Raw genomic sequence first — 20,835 nt, forward strand, 5'->3', positions numbered from 1 at the left:
GTTTTTGATTTTCAGTATTCAGCACAAATACCAGAATAAATGAGACAGCATGAGTGAATTACCAGATCAGGATAACTTGTTAACTCTTGGAATCAATAAGCCACCAGACAGAACTGACTGATAACCAGTACAACAGAGTTCAGAGAGTCCAGCTGCAGGCTGGCTCCCCGAGACAAGATGGTTACTTCTGAATGAAGCTTCCTAGAAATCAGCTGTAATTTTTGTTTCTTGTGCCCAATACTCACAACTTCAGGGAATGAAAAAGTACTTTTTAAGAGGAATTTGCCTATAAGCTCCATTGTTTACTGGATATGAGTATAGTCACAAATGTGTCACTCGCACAAAGGCCTTCATTTTCAAGGCTGTGAAATACATGATAGTGAATATAAATTTTAGGCTAGCTGAGCTTGCTACTAAGGGAAAATACCTGGTCATGATGGCAATTCTAATGTCTGTTATTTAGAGTGGATCTACTAAGAAATACACTTTGTTTGCAGAATAAGAAAACAACTCAGATGTGGATTCGGATTTTTGACTGAAACCAGAAGCAAAAACATTGGTGACATGGTAGTAAGATTAAAATATTCTAGGCCTGTATAAACTCACAACAAAATTTTCCTTTTCTCTGCCAGAAGAGTATAGATCACATGCCAAAATATGATTGATGATTTTGCCCTGAAGGGGACAGCTGAGTGAGATTAGTGAAAACAGCCTGATGTGCGTGTCCATGTTTAGGTCATGGGTTTAAATGCTGAGGGCCAAGCCTCCTACTAATAGGGAAAACTGGAAATCTGTTCAAAGAAATGCTACATCACTCTGAAGTGTGTGCCATGTCTTTAGTATTTTTAAAGGGTAACAGCTGCATTGTTCCAGAGGTGGAAGGAAAAATGTTTTATGACAGAATTTCTACCTAATAGATCTGCTTTGAAAATACAACATCAGCAGGTTTCCAGAGAAAACTAGAGTAGAATTATGATACAAAGGGGCAGTAAAGTACAAAACAAGAATTATGAAGCTATGCAAATAAGGTGACTAGGGCAGAGTCCAGAAGCTGCTGGCCACTTTCTCTCAGCTGTCAAAATATTGTCCACCTTTCACAGACATTGGATGATCTCCTCTGCCCTTGGACTCCTTTGCAGTTTTATGCTTAGACGGTCTTCTACAAGGAGGAGAGGTTCGTTTTCAATCTCCAAAAAGGAGTTTGGGGTTGAATTAAGATACCCAGTTTCTTGGGCTGATACAATAAAACTCAGACTCCTGCATTAAAAATGATGATAACAACTTTGCTGCAGATCATGCACAGAGAGAAACATGCAGACAAAGTTTTCATCTACAGCCTCCTGGGATACCTGGAGATATTTGGCCGAAGGGGCCTTAATATCATTAACTGCATGAGGAAAGCTTCACTCAGGCCCTGGATGGCAGAGCAAAGGGAATTTTATAGGATGAGGGAAGTCCTACTGTCTCCCTCAGCCAGCTCCAAAGCTATGAGCAGCATTAGTTGGGTTCTTAGTCTGTTAACTACTCCTCTTTTGAGGAGTGACATTGCATGATACAGGATCCTGGATGCAGTAGCAAGAGGGGTAATTTCCCTGTTCAGTTCTAAATTGACATAATTTGATTTCAGTACTTGCTATATTGTCATGTTTCCAGTACAGCAGGACTTCCTATACAAAGGAAATGATACTTCAGTTCTACACAATGAGCTTTTTTGCTATTTCTCAAATAAAGAGAAAAAGGAAAGGAAGAGATGATGTTTTCTTGCTTCTCAGTGCTCACTGTCACTGCTAAACACATTGGTGTCACAGGCCAGACTTAACATATGTGCTTTTGCTAACTACTTTTATTTTTATTTATCTTGCAGAATTTCCTCAGAAGATGGCGTTAACAAAAATTAAGAAAGGTAATTATATTTACATCATAATCTAAGATCCTTCTATCACAATAAGGGATTTATTTTCTTTTATTAGCTTGGAACAATACGTAATTGATCTTCTAACAAAAGCAGCAATGTCAGATTAAAGCGAGTTCTTAGTCCAAATCTGTCTTCATCAAAAGATTTGAGAATAGTTGTGGTCACTGAAGATGCTAGCTGCAACCTCTTCTGCACAAAATAAATATGTAATGATTCTGTTCTCTTTCTTCAGTAAAAAGAGGGACTCAGCAGAGGTTCAAGCATGGTATAATTAGCCACGACGGGGAGCTCTTACAGTGTATTTTGAGAACAAGCTAAATGCTTTGCACTAATGCCTTTTTACTTTTAGAAAAGTAGGAAAAAAACTGCTCTGAAACAGAACTCTTTAAGCATTGTCTGTGGAGGAGCTACCAGAGATTAGGGTACAAGCCCTAATTGCAAATCAAACAAGGGAGCAAGCTGCCCATTCCTGAAGGGACAGACTTTAAACAGAACTTTAAATTCCTGATACCCCAGACTTCCAAAATAGCCAGTGCTGAAGTATCGGGACTCCCTTACTTGGAACACTGTTGGTCTGTTGAGAAAACTGATGTTTGTAACAAGGATATTTCACTTTAACACTCAGAGCAGAGCTTGTGAAGACTTACTCTACCCTTCCCCTTTGCGCATTGGAGCCTCACCTGGATGGGGCCCGCCGTGGGCAGCCAGAGCTCTACAAACACAGACTTGAGTACACTTTTTCACAAGTCAGCTCCTCTTTTTCTGCTTATTCTCCTTCATTTCTCCTTCCACTTGAGACTTCCTGAATGGGTGTGCATTTAGCAACTTGCAGAAATGCAAACATTTGCACATACATTTTGAAATAGACTATAATCAAATCACCCATCTTTACAGAATGGTATTTGGAATATTTTCATATGAGATGAGGGGCTTCTTTTCCTGTTTTCTACTGCCATTTCTATTCTTAATGCATTAAAAAAATTGTGATTATATGTGGAAGCCTTCTAAGGTTGATTTTCCACACACACTGTGGACCTTGGCACTACTTCCTTTAAGGGCTGACCCTAATTCCCTGCTTTTAATGACAAACCAGAACACATCCTGTAAAATTCAGCCCATGGCTGTCATCAGCCCTGTTGCATGTGCACTGTTGTTTCCACTAATGCAGTCTTGAATATTGAGTCCTTGGAGAAAGATGTGGCATTTAGAAGTATAGTACTGGTTTGTATGGTTAGGATTATATTGCCTTCATGAGCTCTCTCTTCAAAAGTGGCTATAAAAGTTAGCTGTGAACTCAGCTAATTTGGGCTTAATTTCATTTGCAAGAACCATTTTAATATAAGAATATTCTAAATTAAAGACATCTGTTTTTAAGAATCAGTCACAGTCCTGTAGCCTACTTTGCATACCCTCATTTTTATCTTCCTTCCTTTTTCAGTTAATGTCTATCTAATAACCCCTTTGTGTTATTTCGTGCTCTTGTGCAGTGTTTGATGAGAGAATTTTTTTCTGTAGCTCTGGTTGTCTGTGAGCTCCTAGCTGATGGAACAGTTCCTGGTGGAGCCTTGCTGCTCCCTGTCTAGGCACCTTCTCGCCTCTGCTTTCAGCTGAAAGCACAGCACATGCCTTGCACATCTTTTTTATATTTACTGCTCTGTGTGGGCTTTGCTTTCTGAATCTGTGCACATCAACAGGGGCTGCCTTTGCGTAATGAGAGAGGTGAAGCACCTGAACTGTGGATTACACTTACTGGCAGAGAATGAAATTTGTAATGAAGAATCAAACTTTAGCCATTCAGGAACGCTGAAAACAGTTGATTTTTGTTGCTTTATTCAATAATATTTTAGTGATTTAGTTTTGCATGTGAGCTCTGAAAATTATTTTTTGCTGTTCATGAAGTATTATAAAAATTGAAATGCAATGGTATTGCCAATTTTTTTCTTAGAAAAACATTTGTTATGAGATATTATAATATTTTGTAGAAATTCAACATGTGCATCAATAGCCTTTAATAATCATCTTTTTCTAGCAATGAATTTGAATATATACCTACCTAAAACAGGTGTTACAGGATTAATTTCTTTTCAAGTTGATAACCTACTTCAAAAATGTTAGGCATTTCAAAGTAATTGTTCTATATCCGTTTTTTAAATGACAGCTGGCTGCACAGCATTTTAGTCTCAATATTTTGTGAATTGTCACAGCTAAACAAGGCCTTTATATGTTACACCTCATAGGGTTTTCTTATATGATGGTTAAGTAGACTTTTCTCAGCAAGTCAGCTCAGACAAGAATCATGTTACAAAATATCTATTAGCAAGAATCCGAGAATTCCTCCACATATATTTCATTGTCACCATGAGTTTAAGCATACTATTTTAAGAAAAAACTGAATATGGTGAGGAGTTGACTTTTGGTGATTGTCATATGACTGTGTTTTTCTTCCCTGCCAAAGGATATAATATCATGCTGTGATACTCAGTCAAATTATGCAATATTCATTTGTTAGCTTTTCCTTGGTTGATGTTGTAGTTACTGATTGCAAACTCAGAACTGGGACTGAAATATTGTAGAATAGCTGCTCTGTCTCCCTGTTTCGAGTATTCTTTTACAAGGATAAACTGCCCTATACAAACTGCACTGCTGGATTTTTTTTTTTTTCTGTTCTATTTTAAAACTCCTTCCTTTTCTATTTGAGCATTGCTTTGTGCTAACATTGAGTGAAACATAAATAACAAGGATGTGTACTTAAGTGCAAGTGATCCAGCTGCGGTGCAGGTCTTCTTTTAAATCAGAATAAAAACTAATTTTCAACTTAGAACGTCAATGTTTTGGAATTTAAAGGACTCATTAGTTGATATTTTTCAAGATGTAGTTTAGTGGCTACTTGAACAGAGCAATAAATATCCCTATAATGTTCCAGTGTAAATATAAATCATTAAATATAGAAAAAATAAATTAAATAATTACTATAATTTAATAATATATTATAATGAGATATATTTCATAATTATAATTATATTTAATAATTATAATATTGTGTTTAATATTTTATTAATATAATTATTGAAGTGAATATTATTCTAATTTAATATAGCACAAAAAAGCACAAAAATGCTGTAGTTATTTTTTAGCTGGCTTTTAGCCCAAAGTCAGAAGTTTATTTTGCAAACTTCCTCCAGCTCTGTTGTTGTTTTGGGATGCATTTTAGTTTTTTTCTTCACCCACCCTGTTCCTCATTTAACATTGTTTCTAGGACAGCCTGATTTCTGCTTCCATGCCCAAGAGCCGGGGGTCTGCCGCGGGTATTTTACCAGGTACTTCTACAACAAGGAGACAAAATTGTGTGAGGCATTCAAGTATGGTGGGTGCCTAGGAAACCAGAACAACTTCAGGAGTTTGGAGGAATGCCAGACTACCTGCCAAGACAGCTGTAAGTTGATGTTTTTAATCACTTAGTTTTAGTCTTGTATTTAAAAAATGGTGTGGTTTTGAGGTATTTTGCATGGAAAAAAGGCAATTTGGGATGCCCTGCAGTGGCAGTAATTTCTATGTGAAATTCATAGTAATTATTCATATTTTTAAGTAAAAGTACCAAAATGTAAAGTATGAAGTAAAAAATTGGTAGGTACTATTTAAGGAATATTACAGGCCTCCTACGTTTTTACTTTTTTTATGACAGCTACCCTACAATCTGTCATTTGTATGGCTTTATAATACCATAAAACACTTCTGCATGTTTTTAACCCATATGTCAGCATATACTCCTTTCAAACCAAGTATTGTAATGACAAAAATTCCTGTATGGGCACCTCTTAACTCACTGTGCATTGCTAACTTCCCACCAAAGATTCCTGGAACACCTGTGTGTCCCTTGGGAATGACTTGGCTGTGCAGCTTAGGCCACCAAAGCCACTCAGACTGACCACAGACCAGTCATTTGCTTCCTTGTCTGCTCATTCCAACAAATTTTTCTACATCAGGATGCAGTAACCTTCAGAACTGCTCTTCCTTCAAGTGCCTCATTTTATTCACAATGTGAATACATTTTCCCATTGAGAGCCTCCAGACCTTTTTATCTTGCTTGTCTCTAGTAGGCCTTTTTCCAGCACTGTTTCATAAGCTGTCATTTTGGCAAGGGGAACTCGAGATTATTCACACCTAGAGAAGAAAAAAACACCTATGCTTCCTTTTAAAGGTTTATTATTATTATAAATATAGAGCTGTGTGCATTTTCCCTTCTTCTGCTGAAGCATTTCTTCCTGGGCTGTGATTCCACTTTTACCTTCTGAACTAAAAGCTGCAGAATATTCTTTTTCATTACTTTAGTCTAAAATAGTACCTTCATGTAAATTTGCATGGACACCCAAGAAGAGAGGATTGCCACGATCTAAATAGATCAAAGTTTTTACTTTTGAGATATTGAATCATTGATACCAATTTTTGTTTTTTTCTTAAGAGTTTTCACTTCCTTTTTTTTTTTTAATTTAGCAAATTTATTGCCAGCTGAAGAGCATCCTAGCACTGTGAGCAGCAGTTCTCCAGCTGAAGAACATCCCAGCACTGTGAACAGTAGTTCCCCAGCAGAAGAACATCCCAGCACTGTGAACAGCAGTTCCCCAGCAGAAGAACATCCCAGCACTCTGAACAGCAGTTCCCCAGCTGAAGAACATCCCAGCGCTGTGAACAGCAGTTCCCCAGCAGAAGAACCCAGCCAGTCTCCTGAGATTTTTGGTAAGAATTTGCTTTTGCTGTATATAATCAACCCTTTGCTCCTTGGTTTGGCCACTGATTTTCCCCATTTATTTGTATGTGACTGGAAATACCTGAGCACAGGGAAGTCATTAACATTAAAAGCGGCTACAGAGCCACTTTCTTGCCAGCAATACTTATTTTGAAAAAAGGCTTACAATTGCAAAGGTTAGAATGTCTGCTGGCAATATAAAAATAACCTTACCAAAGTCTGTGCAATCTAAATTTTACATCAGTAAAATTAAGGAAGGACAAAGAACCTATAGCAAAGTTGTTTCAGCAGCCTGAGTTTCCTGAGCCTTGGGGCTTTAGAGATGTTGCTTGGCAACTGGCATCTGTAGTGGGTTTGAGCAGGGCCAGCAGGTACCAGTCACACCTGATTTCCAGAGCTTGGATGTGTCTACACCCTTGACTGTTTCACACCAGCTGTCTCTGTCTTTTTCTTTTAGTTAATTTGTTGCCAGCTGCTCCAAACGAGAAGTCCAACACCCTGAATAGTAGTTCTGCACAGGAGGAGCCCAACCAGTTCCCCATTTTTTTTGGTAAGAATTGGCTTTTGCAGTTCTTAGCTCTGTCTTTTATATGGATTGCATTTCCTTTTCAATTCATTTTCTGACATACCTGATACTAAAGAATGGGCTTTCATCTTTGCCAAAGGATTTGATAAGCAGAGAAAGTTAAAGCAAAGAAATATGTCACAACTTAACGGATCTTTCATAAATATCAGCAAGTGGAAGATTGACCCCTCTCTTTAATAAGTGTGCACTTCCTAAAGGCCTGATTAATACGAAGATCAAAAGCAGTGGCACATAATTCTTTCAGTCAAAATTAATATTTTTCTGAGGATCTAATAGGCAAGTGATATAAATTCTTTTCACCCACTAAAAGAGAATGACACTTGGATTTTAGTACATAGTATAGTATAACATATTTAATACCATAATGTTTTTATTTTCACTGTGACCATATTAAACTCAGTTTTGGGTTGAATATAATCACAGTGAGTATGAATTAATTTAAAATGCTTTAATTTAATTAATTTTAATTTAATGAATTTAAAATGTTGCTCCAAGGTATTTTTGCCCTATGTGTTATAATGCAGATGCTGAAGAGGGATAGGCTTTAACAGTTCCAGCAGCTGGACACTGTCCACTGCAGATGGCTGGTGCTTGCTCACACTGTACAGGGAGATTGAATTTGAAGCATGTCATTTTTATGATCCACAGTTGTGCAAGAGGAAGCAACAAACAGTTGGAAAGAGCCTGAGCACTCTCACCAAGTATTTATGTTGGTTTTTTGCATTTGCTTGTGCTTTTGAGGACTGAGTGATGGCATAGAGACTGGCTAAGGTTTTTGCATTTTGTATGTTCTGTAAGATAGCAGGTGTGTAGGGGCATTCCTGTGCTCTTTGCTTAGAATGGAGTGTCTAATAAAGCATGAATGTGTGTTGTACCCTGTTTTTTTCCTGCACTGCAATCTACAGGCACCTCTGGTTTGATGTAAGTTTTTGTACAGTTGTATTTGTTTGCCACATGAAAAGCATCAATGTACTCTGTTATTTAAATGAATTAATATAAAACAGTAGAGCTTTGGCAGCTTATTTTACTGAAAACTATGTGAATTACATCAGGTCTGGTAATAAGTCTAGGGGCATAAAGGGGCATGCATGTTCCCTGAAGGTTTTTAGTCATAGTGTGAATGCCTGGATCCTCCACACAGCTAACCTCTACCAGGAAAGGAGCATGCTTCACCATGTTTTCTCAGAGGAAATAGAAGGGGTTTTGATTGTGTCAGCAATAGCAGAGTTTGAGGGTGAGAGGTGAGGGTAAGAGAAAGAGAACTGAAGATTGATGGAACAAAGAGTCAGTGTAGCAGAATGGGTTGGATGAGAAGCACAGCTGTGGAGTGACCTGGGAATTTCAGTGGAAAGTCTGAAGACCCAACAGGTTCTTCCTAATTGTGTGACCTTTGTCTTGCACTTGCCTGCCTCATGCAGCCTCCTGCTCTGTTTATCAGCTTGTGCCCTTCAGGCTGCTGGAAGGGGCTGAAATCAGGTGTTTTTGTGCAGTCCCACTAGTGAGGAAGGCCAAAGCTGACAGCTGATTTCTCACAGACATAGAGAACACTGTCTCCATTGCTGCTCTTTCTAGAGGTGCAGCTATAAAGTGAAGTTCCAGGGCAGAGACATGTCACACAAAAGCTGCAGACAGCTACCCTGCACGTTCTGTGGGGGACAAGAGTTTGACTTGACATAGGAGGTAAGGATCAGGGTGAACTGTTTGGGATGGAGTGGCTGATGTCCTCCTCCTCAAGCACAGGCAAATTGATCTACCATTGTAATATCAATTTGCTATGTATATTGGCCTGGTTATGTATCTTTTTCAAAGAACTTTTAAAAAATTAAATATAATTTAGTTAATTTACATTAAAACATGAAAAAAAATCACAAGGAGTTGTCTCTTATAGAATACCTCAAAACTGACATGCTATTTCATCTTGATTTTAAGAAAAAAAAAGTTTTGTTGGTATGTGTAGCTCTGTAACAATATCAGGGGTTTAGATTTACAATATAGTTCTTTATCTTCAGAAGATTAAACTGTTCTATGGCCAAATAAAGCAAACCATGAATACAGACATGAAGTTTCTAGCACTCTCAGCAATGAACTTTCTGCAGAGATTGAAGATTGTTCTGGTCTCACTTTGCTGAAGCATCTATAATAACTTTTACTCTGTGCAAACTAAGAGTGAGGCTAAGAATCAAAGCTTTCATTTTGTGTGATCTATGGTAGAAAATTGCAATCACTATACATATATTTGATTTGTGACATTTGAGTGGGAGACAGGATTAAAAGTCATTTTTCAGCTCAGTGAATTTGGAATAGCACAAGGATGCAGGTCCTGTGAGTACAGAGTGAGGGTCATCTTTTGCTGATATAAATTGGCAAAGTTCTCTTTGCTTTAATGGATCTGCACCAATTTATACCTGTGGATTACTGTCAAGTGCAGATGACTCACTATGTTTGTAATAGCCTGTCCACTTGAAGACTCTTTTATTTTTGCTTTGCTGAAACCAGAAATGAGGAGCTAAAGTCTGCACATATTGAAAATCTGGCAATAAACCTGAAGCTTCCTGAATATCACACACTTGTGATCTGGGGGAAATAATGCTCACTGCATTTCCTTTCTTCCCAAGATAACTTCAAACTTGTTTTCTAGTGTAATTAGCAGTCTGCTGCCACACCAGCCCTGCAAAGCCTGAGGGATAAAGATTATTGTTACAATGCAGAGTTGGTGTTATTTCTGATAAATGTGAGTCTGTATCTGGATGTGCATTTTCCAGAGATTCTGCGGGTATGATCATGTAATCTGTTTATACCTCAGGGGTCAGGAAAGGGCTGTATTATAGAAACTGAATCTTAAACCATACAATGCGTACCTCTTCTTTTTTATGTGGTTTTGCAGCTTGTGGGACTTTTCCGTCTTTCATTTTCTTTTTTTTCTTGATAAAGAAAGCAGGAGAGAACTTTTCAACAACTCTCAGAAAAATGAGGTTGTAAAATGGAAACATTTGGGAGAGAAACTCAAGAACAGGTATAACAGCTCAATTTTCTGTTCCATCACATTCATAGATACAGCACTAGGAACTGGAGCTGAACAGAGACAACTCACCTGCTGTAATGTCCTGGTGACAGAGTTTACACACTGCCTCACAGGCTTCCACATTGTCCTGCCAAAAGACATGCTGGGCATGACACAGGGAATGTTTTCTGCTTACCTAAAAGAAGTCAAGTCTTTTAATGATCAGTACATTGAAATAAATTTATAATTTTTATGAGCTTCAGCATAGAGGAAATGATGATGAGTTATTTAGTTTTTATTTTAAAATAATCTTGTGTTGAAAAAAAATGGCTCTAGATGGCAAAATTAAGAGATTTTCTTCACAGGCTTGTTGCTTCTGTGAGTGAAGAACATGCAGGTATTTTGAAGATAATTGTGTTTGGTATTTAGGGGATTTATCTGACAGTGATGTAAGGAATAGCATAATTTTTGGGAAAAATACAAGAGGGATTCTGAGTAGCACCTGGCTCTCTCTGGTGCACTTTATGTACACAGCCCCTGTTTACCTCATCACTGGCTCCATGGTTCCCCCAAATCTTGCAGTCATTGTGAGAACTCCTTCATGAGGGGACTGTGGACTCCCTGGATAATTCTACATCACAGATAAGTAATTTACATTACAAAGTGAATGTTTGAATTCTCTGTTATAATTAACAAGCCTGTGCTGTTTGGCCCTTTGCTCACTGGCAAACCTTTCTGCTCTGTTCTTTGTGGGTTCAGAAACTGGCAGGTTAAAATAGGTATGCTATGCTGAACATATGCTTTGAAAACTAACATCCTCTCCAGCTAGAGAGAGATGAAATTAGTTCCAGGCCCAAGAGTTCTCAGAGCAGTACCAAAAGCATTGCCTTAGTTAATTGAACTACCATTTTCATAATAAAAATCAGTAGTTTTAATATAGTTTTTTCACACTGTGGGCTTCTACTCTGAACTCAGAGTGAAATTTAGTCTTGCAATTATGAAAAGTTAAGAGGTTCTCATTTTATAACTAGAAACTAACTTAGTATATCTTGAAAAGGCAACTCATTATTCAGTTTTAAATTTACAGAATTTATTTTTTTAATACTATGATGTTGCTAACACATCATTCTATTTATTTCCCAGCAGTTTTTCATAATTTTTCACACCAGTTAAGCTATTATACATTTCAGATGAACTTTTTTTTTTTTAGCAGCTGTACCGTACTTAAGACACCTAAGACATAGCACGTGCATTTTGGATATTTTGTCAGCCTCCTGAATTGCCCAGGTTTTAATGCATAGCTTCTTGCTTTCAGCAACTCACCTGCTTCCCACTTCTGTGACCACAGGATGTCTTCAGCTTTGCTGTAACCCAAATGATTTCCTCAAATTTTTACTTTGTTTTTCCACTGAACTCCTCCTGTGTGGCTTTGTATCTTCAGGAGTTCCATCTGACTGGCTTCACATGTGCATTTATGCATTCATTTGTTGTATTTATGCATTCATTTATTGCATTTATGCACGCAGCTACCTCAGCTCTGCTGCTTTCTGAGGAAAAATGGTGCTCTTTTGGTTTCCACATAACTGGTGATATAATGGCTCCTGTTCAGCTTCTTTGCAGCCTGTGCAGCAATTTTATCAGTTCCCATTTGTATGTGAGTCACTCTTGGGTGATAGATGATGGAGTTCTTCCATGTTTGGGAATTCTGGATTTGCTTCTTGAACTAGTTCCAGTGCCCAGGTCCTTTGGCTGCCTCAGGTTCACCCTCCAGTGTTTCAGTTCTCCCTTGCAGCGACCCTGAAGGAGCAAACCACCAGCCTCTCCTTGGAATGGTAAAATCCTGCCAGCAGCACTAACACACCAGCATCTCTGTTAAATTGTGCACCTTTTCTTCACATTCAGTCCATTTTTTATTCTGCAAGTTACAAGCTCTTGTTTTATAACTGCTGAATGGCTGCTGACAGACCCTGTCACTTGGGCCGAGTTATCTGCAGTCATTCAAACTCAGCACTGAGGTATTGAATCTTACACTGGAAATGCTGGGTGCTTTTACCTTCTCCTTGATTTCAGAACGTCTAGCAGTGATTCACTCCATTAATTAATAGAAATATTTACCATATTTTTAAAGCTATCCACATTTATTTCACATAACTTTCTACAAGTGCTTCACTTGAAACTCCTCAAAATGAATTTGTGTGCTCTATCCTATGGCAGAAATGGCAATTTTATCACTAACAACACAGGTAAAGGTATAGCTTCCAGGTAAGCGTTTGCTGGAAATCCAAAGGCAGAATGACAATTTACTCTGCTTTTTTTTTCTTTTTTCTGTAATCATGAAAAGATACTTATGCCAAGTATCTTGGATTTTCAGGAGAGCATAATTACATTTGCCAGCAAAAATTTCAAATAATGCTGACCTAAAATTGAAAAGATGCAGTTTTTTTCTCACTTTGTTTTCTTGGTACTTCCAGAATCCCCTCCTATCCCTTCTTTGTGCATGACCCCCATGGACAGAGGGCTTTGCAGAGCCAAAGAATTGAGATTTTTCTACAACTTCTCGACTGGAAGGTGTCACCCATTTAGCTACAGCGGTTGTGGTGGGAATGAGAATAATTTCATCTCCAGGAAGTCGTGTTTGAGGATCTGTAAGAAAGGTATGGGAAGTGATACTGCCCCCGGCTATCGTTAAGAGGTAAATATTGTGTGGGTCAAAACATTCTCTTGCCACTTTGGGAGTAAGGATTGGCCTGATCAAATGTAAGAGTTGAAAGTCTCAGAAAAATGAAAATGGAAATCAGGAGAGACAGAGATCTAGACAGAGAAGGAGGGGGCAGTAAGTGCAATGTAAAAGAACAGCAAAAATGCAACTTGGCATTGGTCAGGCATATGAAGATTTTAGGTAAGACAATGTTTTTTTTCTTTTTTTTTTTAGATTAATTGAAACAAGCCTTGTCTCTTATTTCTGATAGTCTTGGATGTCTTCTAATCTTACTTTGTTAATTTTACCTTTAGGATTCAGTAAGAAAAAAGGTGAAAGAAGATTAATAAAAATCAAGAAAAAAAGAAAGAAACAGCCAGTAAATGCTCTGGGAATGGAAATCATCCCTGAAATAATGCAACTTTGATTTTTTTTTTTTTTATGGAAATGTGATGTAAACTTCTCTTCACTTGTGAATGAAAACCTTCAGTGTACACTATTAAAATATATTTACTGTACTGATTATTTTGATTATATATTACTAAGCTGCTTATATTTTTTTATGTATTCCTCAATCATGTTAATAAACATTACCTTTTACTTTGCTAAAGGCTTTTAAATTGCAGTTTGCTTGCATATAATTGTCAGAGCCGCAGCAGGACAACAAATGGTATGAGTGAATGGTTAAAATGCAGAGAAGATTCAAATTTAATTTCTTACCCCATTATTCTTTTTGAATTCTGTTTTTGTACTAAAGAAAGCTTAATATTTGTGAAAGAATAATCACTAGTCAAGCATGGTTGTTTCAATCATCAATTAAAAGATAGGTGTATTGCTATGAAAAGGAAGTAGGCACTAGGTTTATTTTAATCAGATTTGTTTTAAGTTATGCAGGACTAGATTTAACTCCATTGAAGTTCATATCATTAAAGTACTGTAAAATAAATATGAAATCAGAATTAGATCACAAAAATCCATAAAGGGAATGTTAAAGCTGTGAAAGTGATAGTAGAGTGGCAAATTTGTAGAAAGATTTATAATTGTATGTGTTGGGGTCATTGATTTTTATCCTTGCTATGGATCTAGACTCATGGCTAAACTTTACCTCTAAAATTGTAAAAAATTATGCATTCTAAATACCAGAATGAGGAGATATGTAAAATCAGATTTTTATACTGAAATTTTAACTAAATCTCTTTTCTGGTGCTTAAGTTCTTTCATGGCTCTTTAAATCTAGGATGCATTAATTCTGATTTGAAAGATTCTCAGGGAACAGGAGTATACAGCAGAGAGCACTTCTGTAGAGCCTTGTCATGTAAAATGTATGAGCACCACAAACTACCACTGCAATCACCACATCAATCAGACAAGTGCAGTTCTGCCAGGTAAACTATAAACTCCACAGGCTGCTTATGCACAGAATTAATTTGGTGCATTTTGTCTCCTGGTTTCGGTTTCAATTTGCTATCTTCCTGTTCTGGTTCATCACTCTGCCCTCTCTCTCCAGGTTTTCCAGCTCTTCATGCACCGGGAGTCGAGTCTGTAGGTGTGGGTGCCCTGCAGAGGAGCAGAGCAGTAGTAGGGTAAATACTCAGACCAGCTGGAGTCCCTCACTGCAGATAAGTGGAGAACGCACGAATTAAACTGCTCCCAGACCTCTCCACTTGTCCCAAGGCACAGCAGTTCATGTGGCCTCCCCAGGGCGAGTGGATTTAGGCACACTTGGGGTGGGAGGGTCAGGATTTCTATTTATGCCATGGTTACCCTGCTTCTGCACTGACACTGCCTGTGTCTGCCTGGCTGGGGCTGCAGCTGAGGGAACAGAGGTCTGCACCTCCCTTTGTCTGCATTTTATGGTCAAGCCAGTAAAAACATCTAATATTCCACTCTTAGTCATAAAAATTTCCCATGGGCTGCCAGCATTAAAGCTTACATAATTGCTGGATTCCATGATGCAGCTCAAAGGGAGGCAGAGCTGAAGTGGCTGCATTAAACTAAAACATCTAGGGCTTTCACGTAAAGGACAAGATAACTCATTAAGCTGTCCCACCAAGAACATGGAAAAGAATTTGTAAGCTTTATGAGATTGATTAGATTACAAACTTGATGAACTTTCTAAAGCAGAATGTTTTGAAATGAGACAATAGATATAAAAGCATAGGAAAGAAAAGATGAATTTGTATGCAGATTGACTTGTGATTCCTGTGTCATTTCATAACAGTGTCTCTCCTTCAGGCTCCCTCTTGTTCCAGCAACTTTTCCCTGGCTGCCTTGATTCAACATCTACAAAACCCACATGGGAAAAAAGATCTAGGGGAAAAAAATCATCCTTTCTGTCCCAGCAGAAGCCTGGCTCTGTGGCTGCTCTCCATTTCATAAACTTGCTTATCTCTGAGCTCTACTGCAAACTAACAGGGTCTCCTCACTGAGAGGGATCAGCTGCTCCCAGGACTGTGAGACTCCTCCAGGACTGCTGTAGCTTAGGATAGGACTGACAGGTACTCTCCTATCCTCTCATACCCCACTTACATTGTGCTGGAGAAACTTCTTGTGCTGCTGTGGTACATCTTGTAATAACAGCAATTAAGGGATCCAGTGAGGTCTCTGTTGTGTCATTGCTGAGAGAAGGGAATTGGTACAGCTAGCATCTCAAGAGTGCCTCTCTTTCAACTGACTAAGAAAACGTTTCATAGTGATTCATCTGTCAGGCCTGTTACTTGGTGCAGTGAGAATCAAGACTGCAGTGTCACAGACTGTAAAGACCTGATTATAATCAAGATTTGATTAGAGAGTGCAGGCTGCTCACAGCTGTGTGTGCAGTTTGGCCACCACACCAGCTATCCAGCTGTTTTTGTTTAGCTCAACAGTACATAGTGATATTTTTTTCCCCATAAAAAGTCCAAACTGCAATGTGAAATGATCTTCAACATAATAAGATTCTTTTGTTCCCTTCTACTTAATTCACTACTTTTTCCTTCTGTACTTCCCATAGCTGCAGAACAATCAAATCCAATAAGAAAAAAAGATCTACGCATTTCCCAAAGACAACTAAAGGATGAGCAAGGGCATAATTGAGGCACAACACAGGAAAAGGTATGGATCAGGTGCCAGAGTGGTGAGGCAGTCAGAAGATGAGGCTGTGCTAAGGTGTTACGGTGACTGTCCAGTTCCACTTGACTAGAGTCCATTCATCCAATCATTTCATTCCAGAATTTTCTCCAGTTGCTTTGGAGGGGAAATGCAGAGTGCTGTGAAATTTCTCCCATGCTGTTTGGTAACAGCCAACAAGCTGAAGCAGTTTCACAGAGGTTTTGATGAGTTTCTATATATCATCTGATCTGCAATAACTTGGTATGTGCTCTTAATCCACACAAATGATATCAAAATATCTTTGAGAAAAAATTTAGTGTCCTTTTGTTCATTCTCTTTTTTCCTCACACTTTTACTGGTATGCCCTCCTTTTTCTAATTTTTATTTTCTACCTCCTGCTTCAGTTTTCTTTCTGGTTCACTTGAGCCAGAATTTCTCCCTGCATCTCTAATCCCCTTACTTTCTCAAAGCTATAGTTCTTTTTTATTCACATTTTGAGCATGTTTCCAGCTTCTACCTCCTGAAACTTAGTGAAGGAGACCTAAGGGTTGCGTTTCCTAACCAGATGTTTTCAATGGTGTCTCCACAGAAAGAGCGGGGTTCATGTGAAGCAGAGCTGTATGCGTGTGGTTAGGGGGTGTTCACACAGGGCGATTAATTCCCGAATTAATTAATTCCTGAATTAATTAAGAGGGGAAATCCTTGTGCAGGTAAAGCCTGCGTTTATGCCCCGTGCGGCCGCGAGAGGGCGCCGGCGGCGCGGCGAACGCCGGGCGGGGACGGCTCTGCTGGAAAAGGGGGGATTCCCTGGATTTACCTTCTCCTCTCGCTTTTAAGCCTTCTTTGGTCCCACTCCAGGGAGGTTTGCACATTTAGGTCTGCTCCTTCCTTAGCTGTCGGCAAGAAGGGCACCTGAACGGGTGTGATTTACGCTCCTCGCAGCCAGGGACGGGGAGATGCAGGGGAGCCGCCGCTCTCAGAGGTGCAAACTGCAACAACGGAGGGGTCTCGGGTATCTGGAGGGTACGAGTAAGTAAGTTTTAATGTTATCTAAATCAGTAGAATATAAAACTTTGTAAAAATAAACTCCAAAACCTCCCCGAGTGAGCAACCAAGTGAAAAAGCCCCACAAACAGAAACACAAAACTCCACTGACTTTGACAAGCCAAATGAAGCATGGCCTGTGTAATACACGTCTAGCTAATTCAGGTGCCTCTTGGAACTGTGAGCTTGGCTGGAATACCTGGATTATTCTCTAAAGTGGAGTGTGTAATGTACCCTGTGTCAATCTACAACCTAGACCTAACTGGTTTAAAGCAATGCTACCAGGCTCATTCCTGATGAAATCCTGTACCTGAAATGACGCCACTTCTTTTAGAGAAGTTAATTTCCATACTGTTCAGAATCAGAGCTCATCCACAGTTTATATGTGTTTACATTGCCTAGAGGTTCAGAGTGACAGTCCTTAGTTCTTCACTGATTATAAAACTCAAACATTCTCCTGTTGATGAGAGATGAAGCACCAGTTCTCACATGTGCCAAATGAGTATCCAAGCCTGCTTTTTTTTGGTAATCCTGGAGTGGGATTTCACAAATCGTATTGTCTAGGGGTCATTTGGATTGAAAGTATGCCTGGCCTTCTTTTCCCTCTTCCAATTTTTCCTGACCCTGGATTTGGGCTGGGTTTTATTGAAGTTTTTTGTTTGTTTTTATGTTTATATTTCCCCCTTAGCTTTTTGTTCCTTGCTGTTTTCCTTCTTGAGGAAAACGTTTTCAATGCCCAGGTAAATTCCTTCATTCAGTTCACAGTGTGTTCCACAAATTATTCTGCTGGGGGAAAAGAAAAGTGGATAAGTGACAAGGTAGCAAGAAACAAGCAGAATATTTTATGTTGTTTTATGAGTAAATTCAGTGGTATCATTTTGATAAAACCTTGTGACATTGTGACTTTTGGCAGGTTCTTGTGGTGTTCCCTAAGGAGTACTGGTGTTACAGGTGTTAATATAATTTGAGTTTGATGCTCCATGGACTCCCCATTTGTTTAGCATAGTGTTTTCCTGTGCATACAGTAATATGTTTTGGTTTAGAGGGCACAGAATCTGTCCATAGTACAGGGAATTGATTGTATAAAAATATTTTTAGTTTCTGGTACAATATTTTTTGACGCTGGTAGAAAGACTGCTATCCATTTTGTTTTGTCCTCTGTCATGGCAGTTTTCAAACCATTCATACTTGTGCTTTCACATCACCAGTGTTTAGAAAAAGATAGCATAGAGATCAGCAGTAGTAACGTTCCTGTTGCTTTTTTCCCCTATATTCTTCTTGATAAGTCTTGATACTTCAAAGACTTATTTCTTCAATACTTTGTTTTGTACCCAAGGAAAAAAAAAATAGTAGCACTGCAACTTATGTGCCTGATTGTGATGGAAAAATTGAATCTGACCTTTGCAGCTGCTTTACATCTGAGGAATAAAGGTATTTCTGTGCTGAGCTTGTCTGCCTTTACGGTGTGGGATGTCACGCAGAGGCGTGGGTCAGGTCAGGCATACTGAGGAGCGGTGCGGCTCTCTGGATAAAGGTGCAAACTAATCTGTTTCTATGGGTCTAGCCGGAGGAGGAGGGCGGATCTCAGTGGCTCGATAGGTGAAAGGACAGGTGCCGCGGTCTCCTGCTGAGCAGCAGAGCGGCGAGTGAGTGTTTTGCGAGCGGAGGCGGCGCGGGCAGAGCTGCGCTGGCCGGGGACAGATGGCAGCGCCGGGCTCGGACACGGCTGCGGAGCCCCGTTTCCCCGGGCCGTGCCGCTCGGGAGAGAAAAGCGGCGGCGGCGGCCGCAGGCGGGGTCGGTGATGTAACAGGAAGCGCTGATGCTCGGCCGCCGCTCCGCGCTGCTCGGACACGCTCCCGCAGCAGCGCCGCTCCGCCGGGACACCGCTCCGGATCGCAGCGCTCGCAGCGGCACGGAGCACCGGGACAGGCGGCTCCGCTCGGCTCCGCCCGACAGCGCTCCCTGCACGCCGGGCTCGGTGGGTGAGTGCATTGGGTTCGTTGTTCTGCCGCCGTGCCACCCCAGCGAGCGGCGGTGCCGCGGCTGTGCCCGCTCTGCCCTAAGCCCGGCGTGCGATGCGGGGGCTGCGCCCGCACAGCCTGCCAGGAAAACCTTCGCTTGTTCTTAGTGAGCGAGGTGCTGGGCTGATTTTGTAACTGGTGGTGTTACGGTCTGTGCTCGGTAGGATAGATAGAGATAAAATGCCCAAAGTAGCGCTTTAAGGACTCTGCCTGAAACCTAATATTAACTAACCAAATCTCTGTCTTCACATCTGGAGAGAATTAGAGACTTCGTTGGCTTGAACAGGGTCCTTAAGACTAATTCAGTACAACTGCAGCTCTTTCAATAGAGGCTGAATTAGGTGATAAAGTGGTGTAGGTTTACTTACTGAGTATTTCTCTAAACTTATTCTACCAGAAAGAGGTCACACTTGAGTTGTTTCATAATTAGGTTTTGTGTTGTAATTACACAACTTAAAAGATAAAGCTACTGTTTTGTTTGGGCTCTCTGTTTGCTTGAGGAAAAGTTGAGTTGCTTTGAAGGCTGCACGCCTGCCGGCACGTTACTGTTTGAGGTTTTTAACCGCAAACACCGAGGTGATTTATCGACAGCTAAATGCCCACTTTTCCTTTCCTCGAGAAACTATTGAACGGTGGCAAGTGTGTGATGCCGTGCCTTCAATTGCCCGCTGATAGGCAGTTAACGTCTTGACACTCCTTAAGCTTTCCAAAACAGATGTGATACCCTCCCGTTTTACAAATGCGGTTGCAGTGCTGAGATTGGGAATTCTAGTCATTTGCTCGTGTGAGTAAGCAAGGGAGCCACAGAACCAGGAAAATAAGTCTTGTTAGGCTATAAATCACACCTGGATTTGATCTACAATGAATCCGTCAGTTATCCATGCAGTTTATAAGGGTAGAGAATGAAAGAGTTATAAAAATAACTGAGGTTTTTTTTTTTTTTTTTCTCTTTACCTTAATAAGCTTACACCAGGTACCTTGGGGATGGACTTTGCTGCTCTTATAATTGCGCCGATGCAATCTACCCACTCTTAATGTGCCTGCTGGGGATCTTGTCATTCCCTTACACTAGTAATGCTTCTAACAGTTGAAAACTCTGAAGGGATGTGCTCTGAATCTGAGGTCCTCTCGGTGCATGGGAAGGAGACACTCTAGATTAATGTAAGACCACATCTGAAAACAGATGTGTTTTCTTGTAAAGTACACATGCTGTGGTACTATGTGAAATTCTTAGTTTTAAAAAGTTATCTGTATTAGAGAGGTGTTTTCTTCTCTAGTTTGCTTAAACTCTTGTTATTTCACTGTATATAGAAGCAATCCCAAAGTCTTTATCCAACTTTGGAAATCTGCACAAAAGGCACTTGGTGACGCTAAGTCAATAGAGATGGCACTTCACATAAACGGTGCTTATGTTAAATGACCAGTGCAGTGGTAGCAGCTGTCTTTAGAATATACCAGCTAAATTATTTAGATTCTTATTTTTTGTTCTTCACAGGCAACTGGTGTATGTTGAAGTGGGTCTGCCCACAGAAGATATGCCAGGCATGTGAATGTTTGCAGGCTGTATGTCAGAATCTATGTTGTTTGCAGGTTAAGCAAAGACAGGCAGGGCATTGATATAGAAAAGTGTGACCGCATTTTTTACTGGACAAAACGGAGTACCTGGGTATCTAAGAGAGATTGCAGGTTCAAGACTTGCTTTATGTGTGTCCTTTCAACTTCAAATGCTGCTGCA

General features: G+C 39.8%; 2 protein-coding genes across 12 annotated transcripts in view; both read left to right on the forward strand.

Annotated features, from left to right (window-relative positions):
- Positions 1-13,554, forward strand: part of TFPI (tissue factor pathway inhibitor) — a 127,138-nt gene extending 113,584 nt beyond the window's left edge. For 6 of the 10 annotated variants that reach the window (XM_072931607.1, XM_030277889.4, XM_072931609.1 and 3 more), the window contains 5 exons: positions 1,865-1,903; positions 5,172-5,348; positions 6,407-6,649; positions 7,117-7,209; positions 10,177-11,464. In XM_072931607.1, the coding sequence (XP_072787708.1) occupies positions 1,865-1,903; positions 5,172-5,348; positions 6,407-6,649; positions 7,117-7,209; positions 10,177-10,493 (869 nt within the window). In that variant the 3' untranslated portion in view covers positions 10,494-11,464. Of the gene's footprint in view, positions 1-1,864; positions 1,904-5,171; positions 5,349-6,406; positions 6,650-7,116; positions 7,210-7,893; positions 8,125-10,176; positions 11,465-12,717; positions 12,939-13,258 lie in introns of those variants that run through there. The other 4 variants (XM_041717365.2, XM_072931612.1, XM_041717366.2 and 1 more) reach the window with 3 other exon arrangements.
- A 5,100-nt stretch (positions 13,555-18,654) lies between these two features.
- The window catches only part of CALCRL (calcitonin receptor like receptor), a 63,429-nt gene continuing 61,248 nt past the window's right edge, over positions 18,655-20,835 (forward strand). The window contains exon 1 of one of the 2 annotated variants that reach the window (XM_002192301.7): positions 18,655-19,057. The gene's annotated coding sequence lies outside the window, so the exon portion shown is untranslated. Of the gene's footprint in view, positions 19,062-20,835 lie in introns of both variants that reach the window. The other variant, XM_030277887.4, reaches the window with a different exon arrangement.

This window comes from Taeniopygia guttata, chromosome 7 (genome assembly GCF_048771995.1).
Source record: "Taeniopygia guttata chromosome 7, bTaeGut7.mat, whole genome shotgun sequence".
In the NCBI taxonomy this organism is placed as follows: Eukaryota; Metazoa; Chordata; class Aves; order Passeriformes; family Estrildidae; genus Taeniopygia; species Taeniopygia guttata.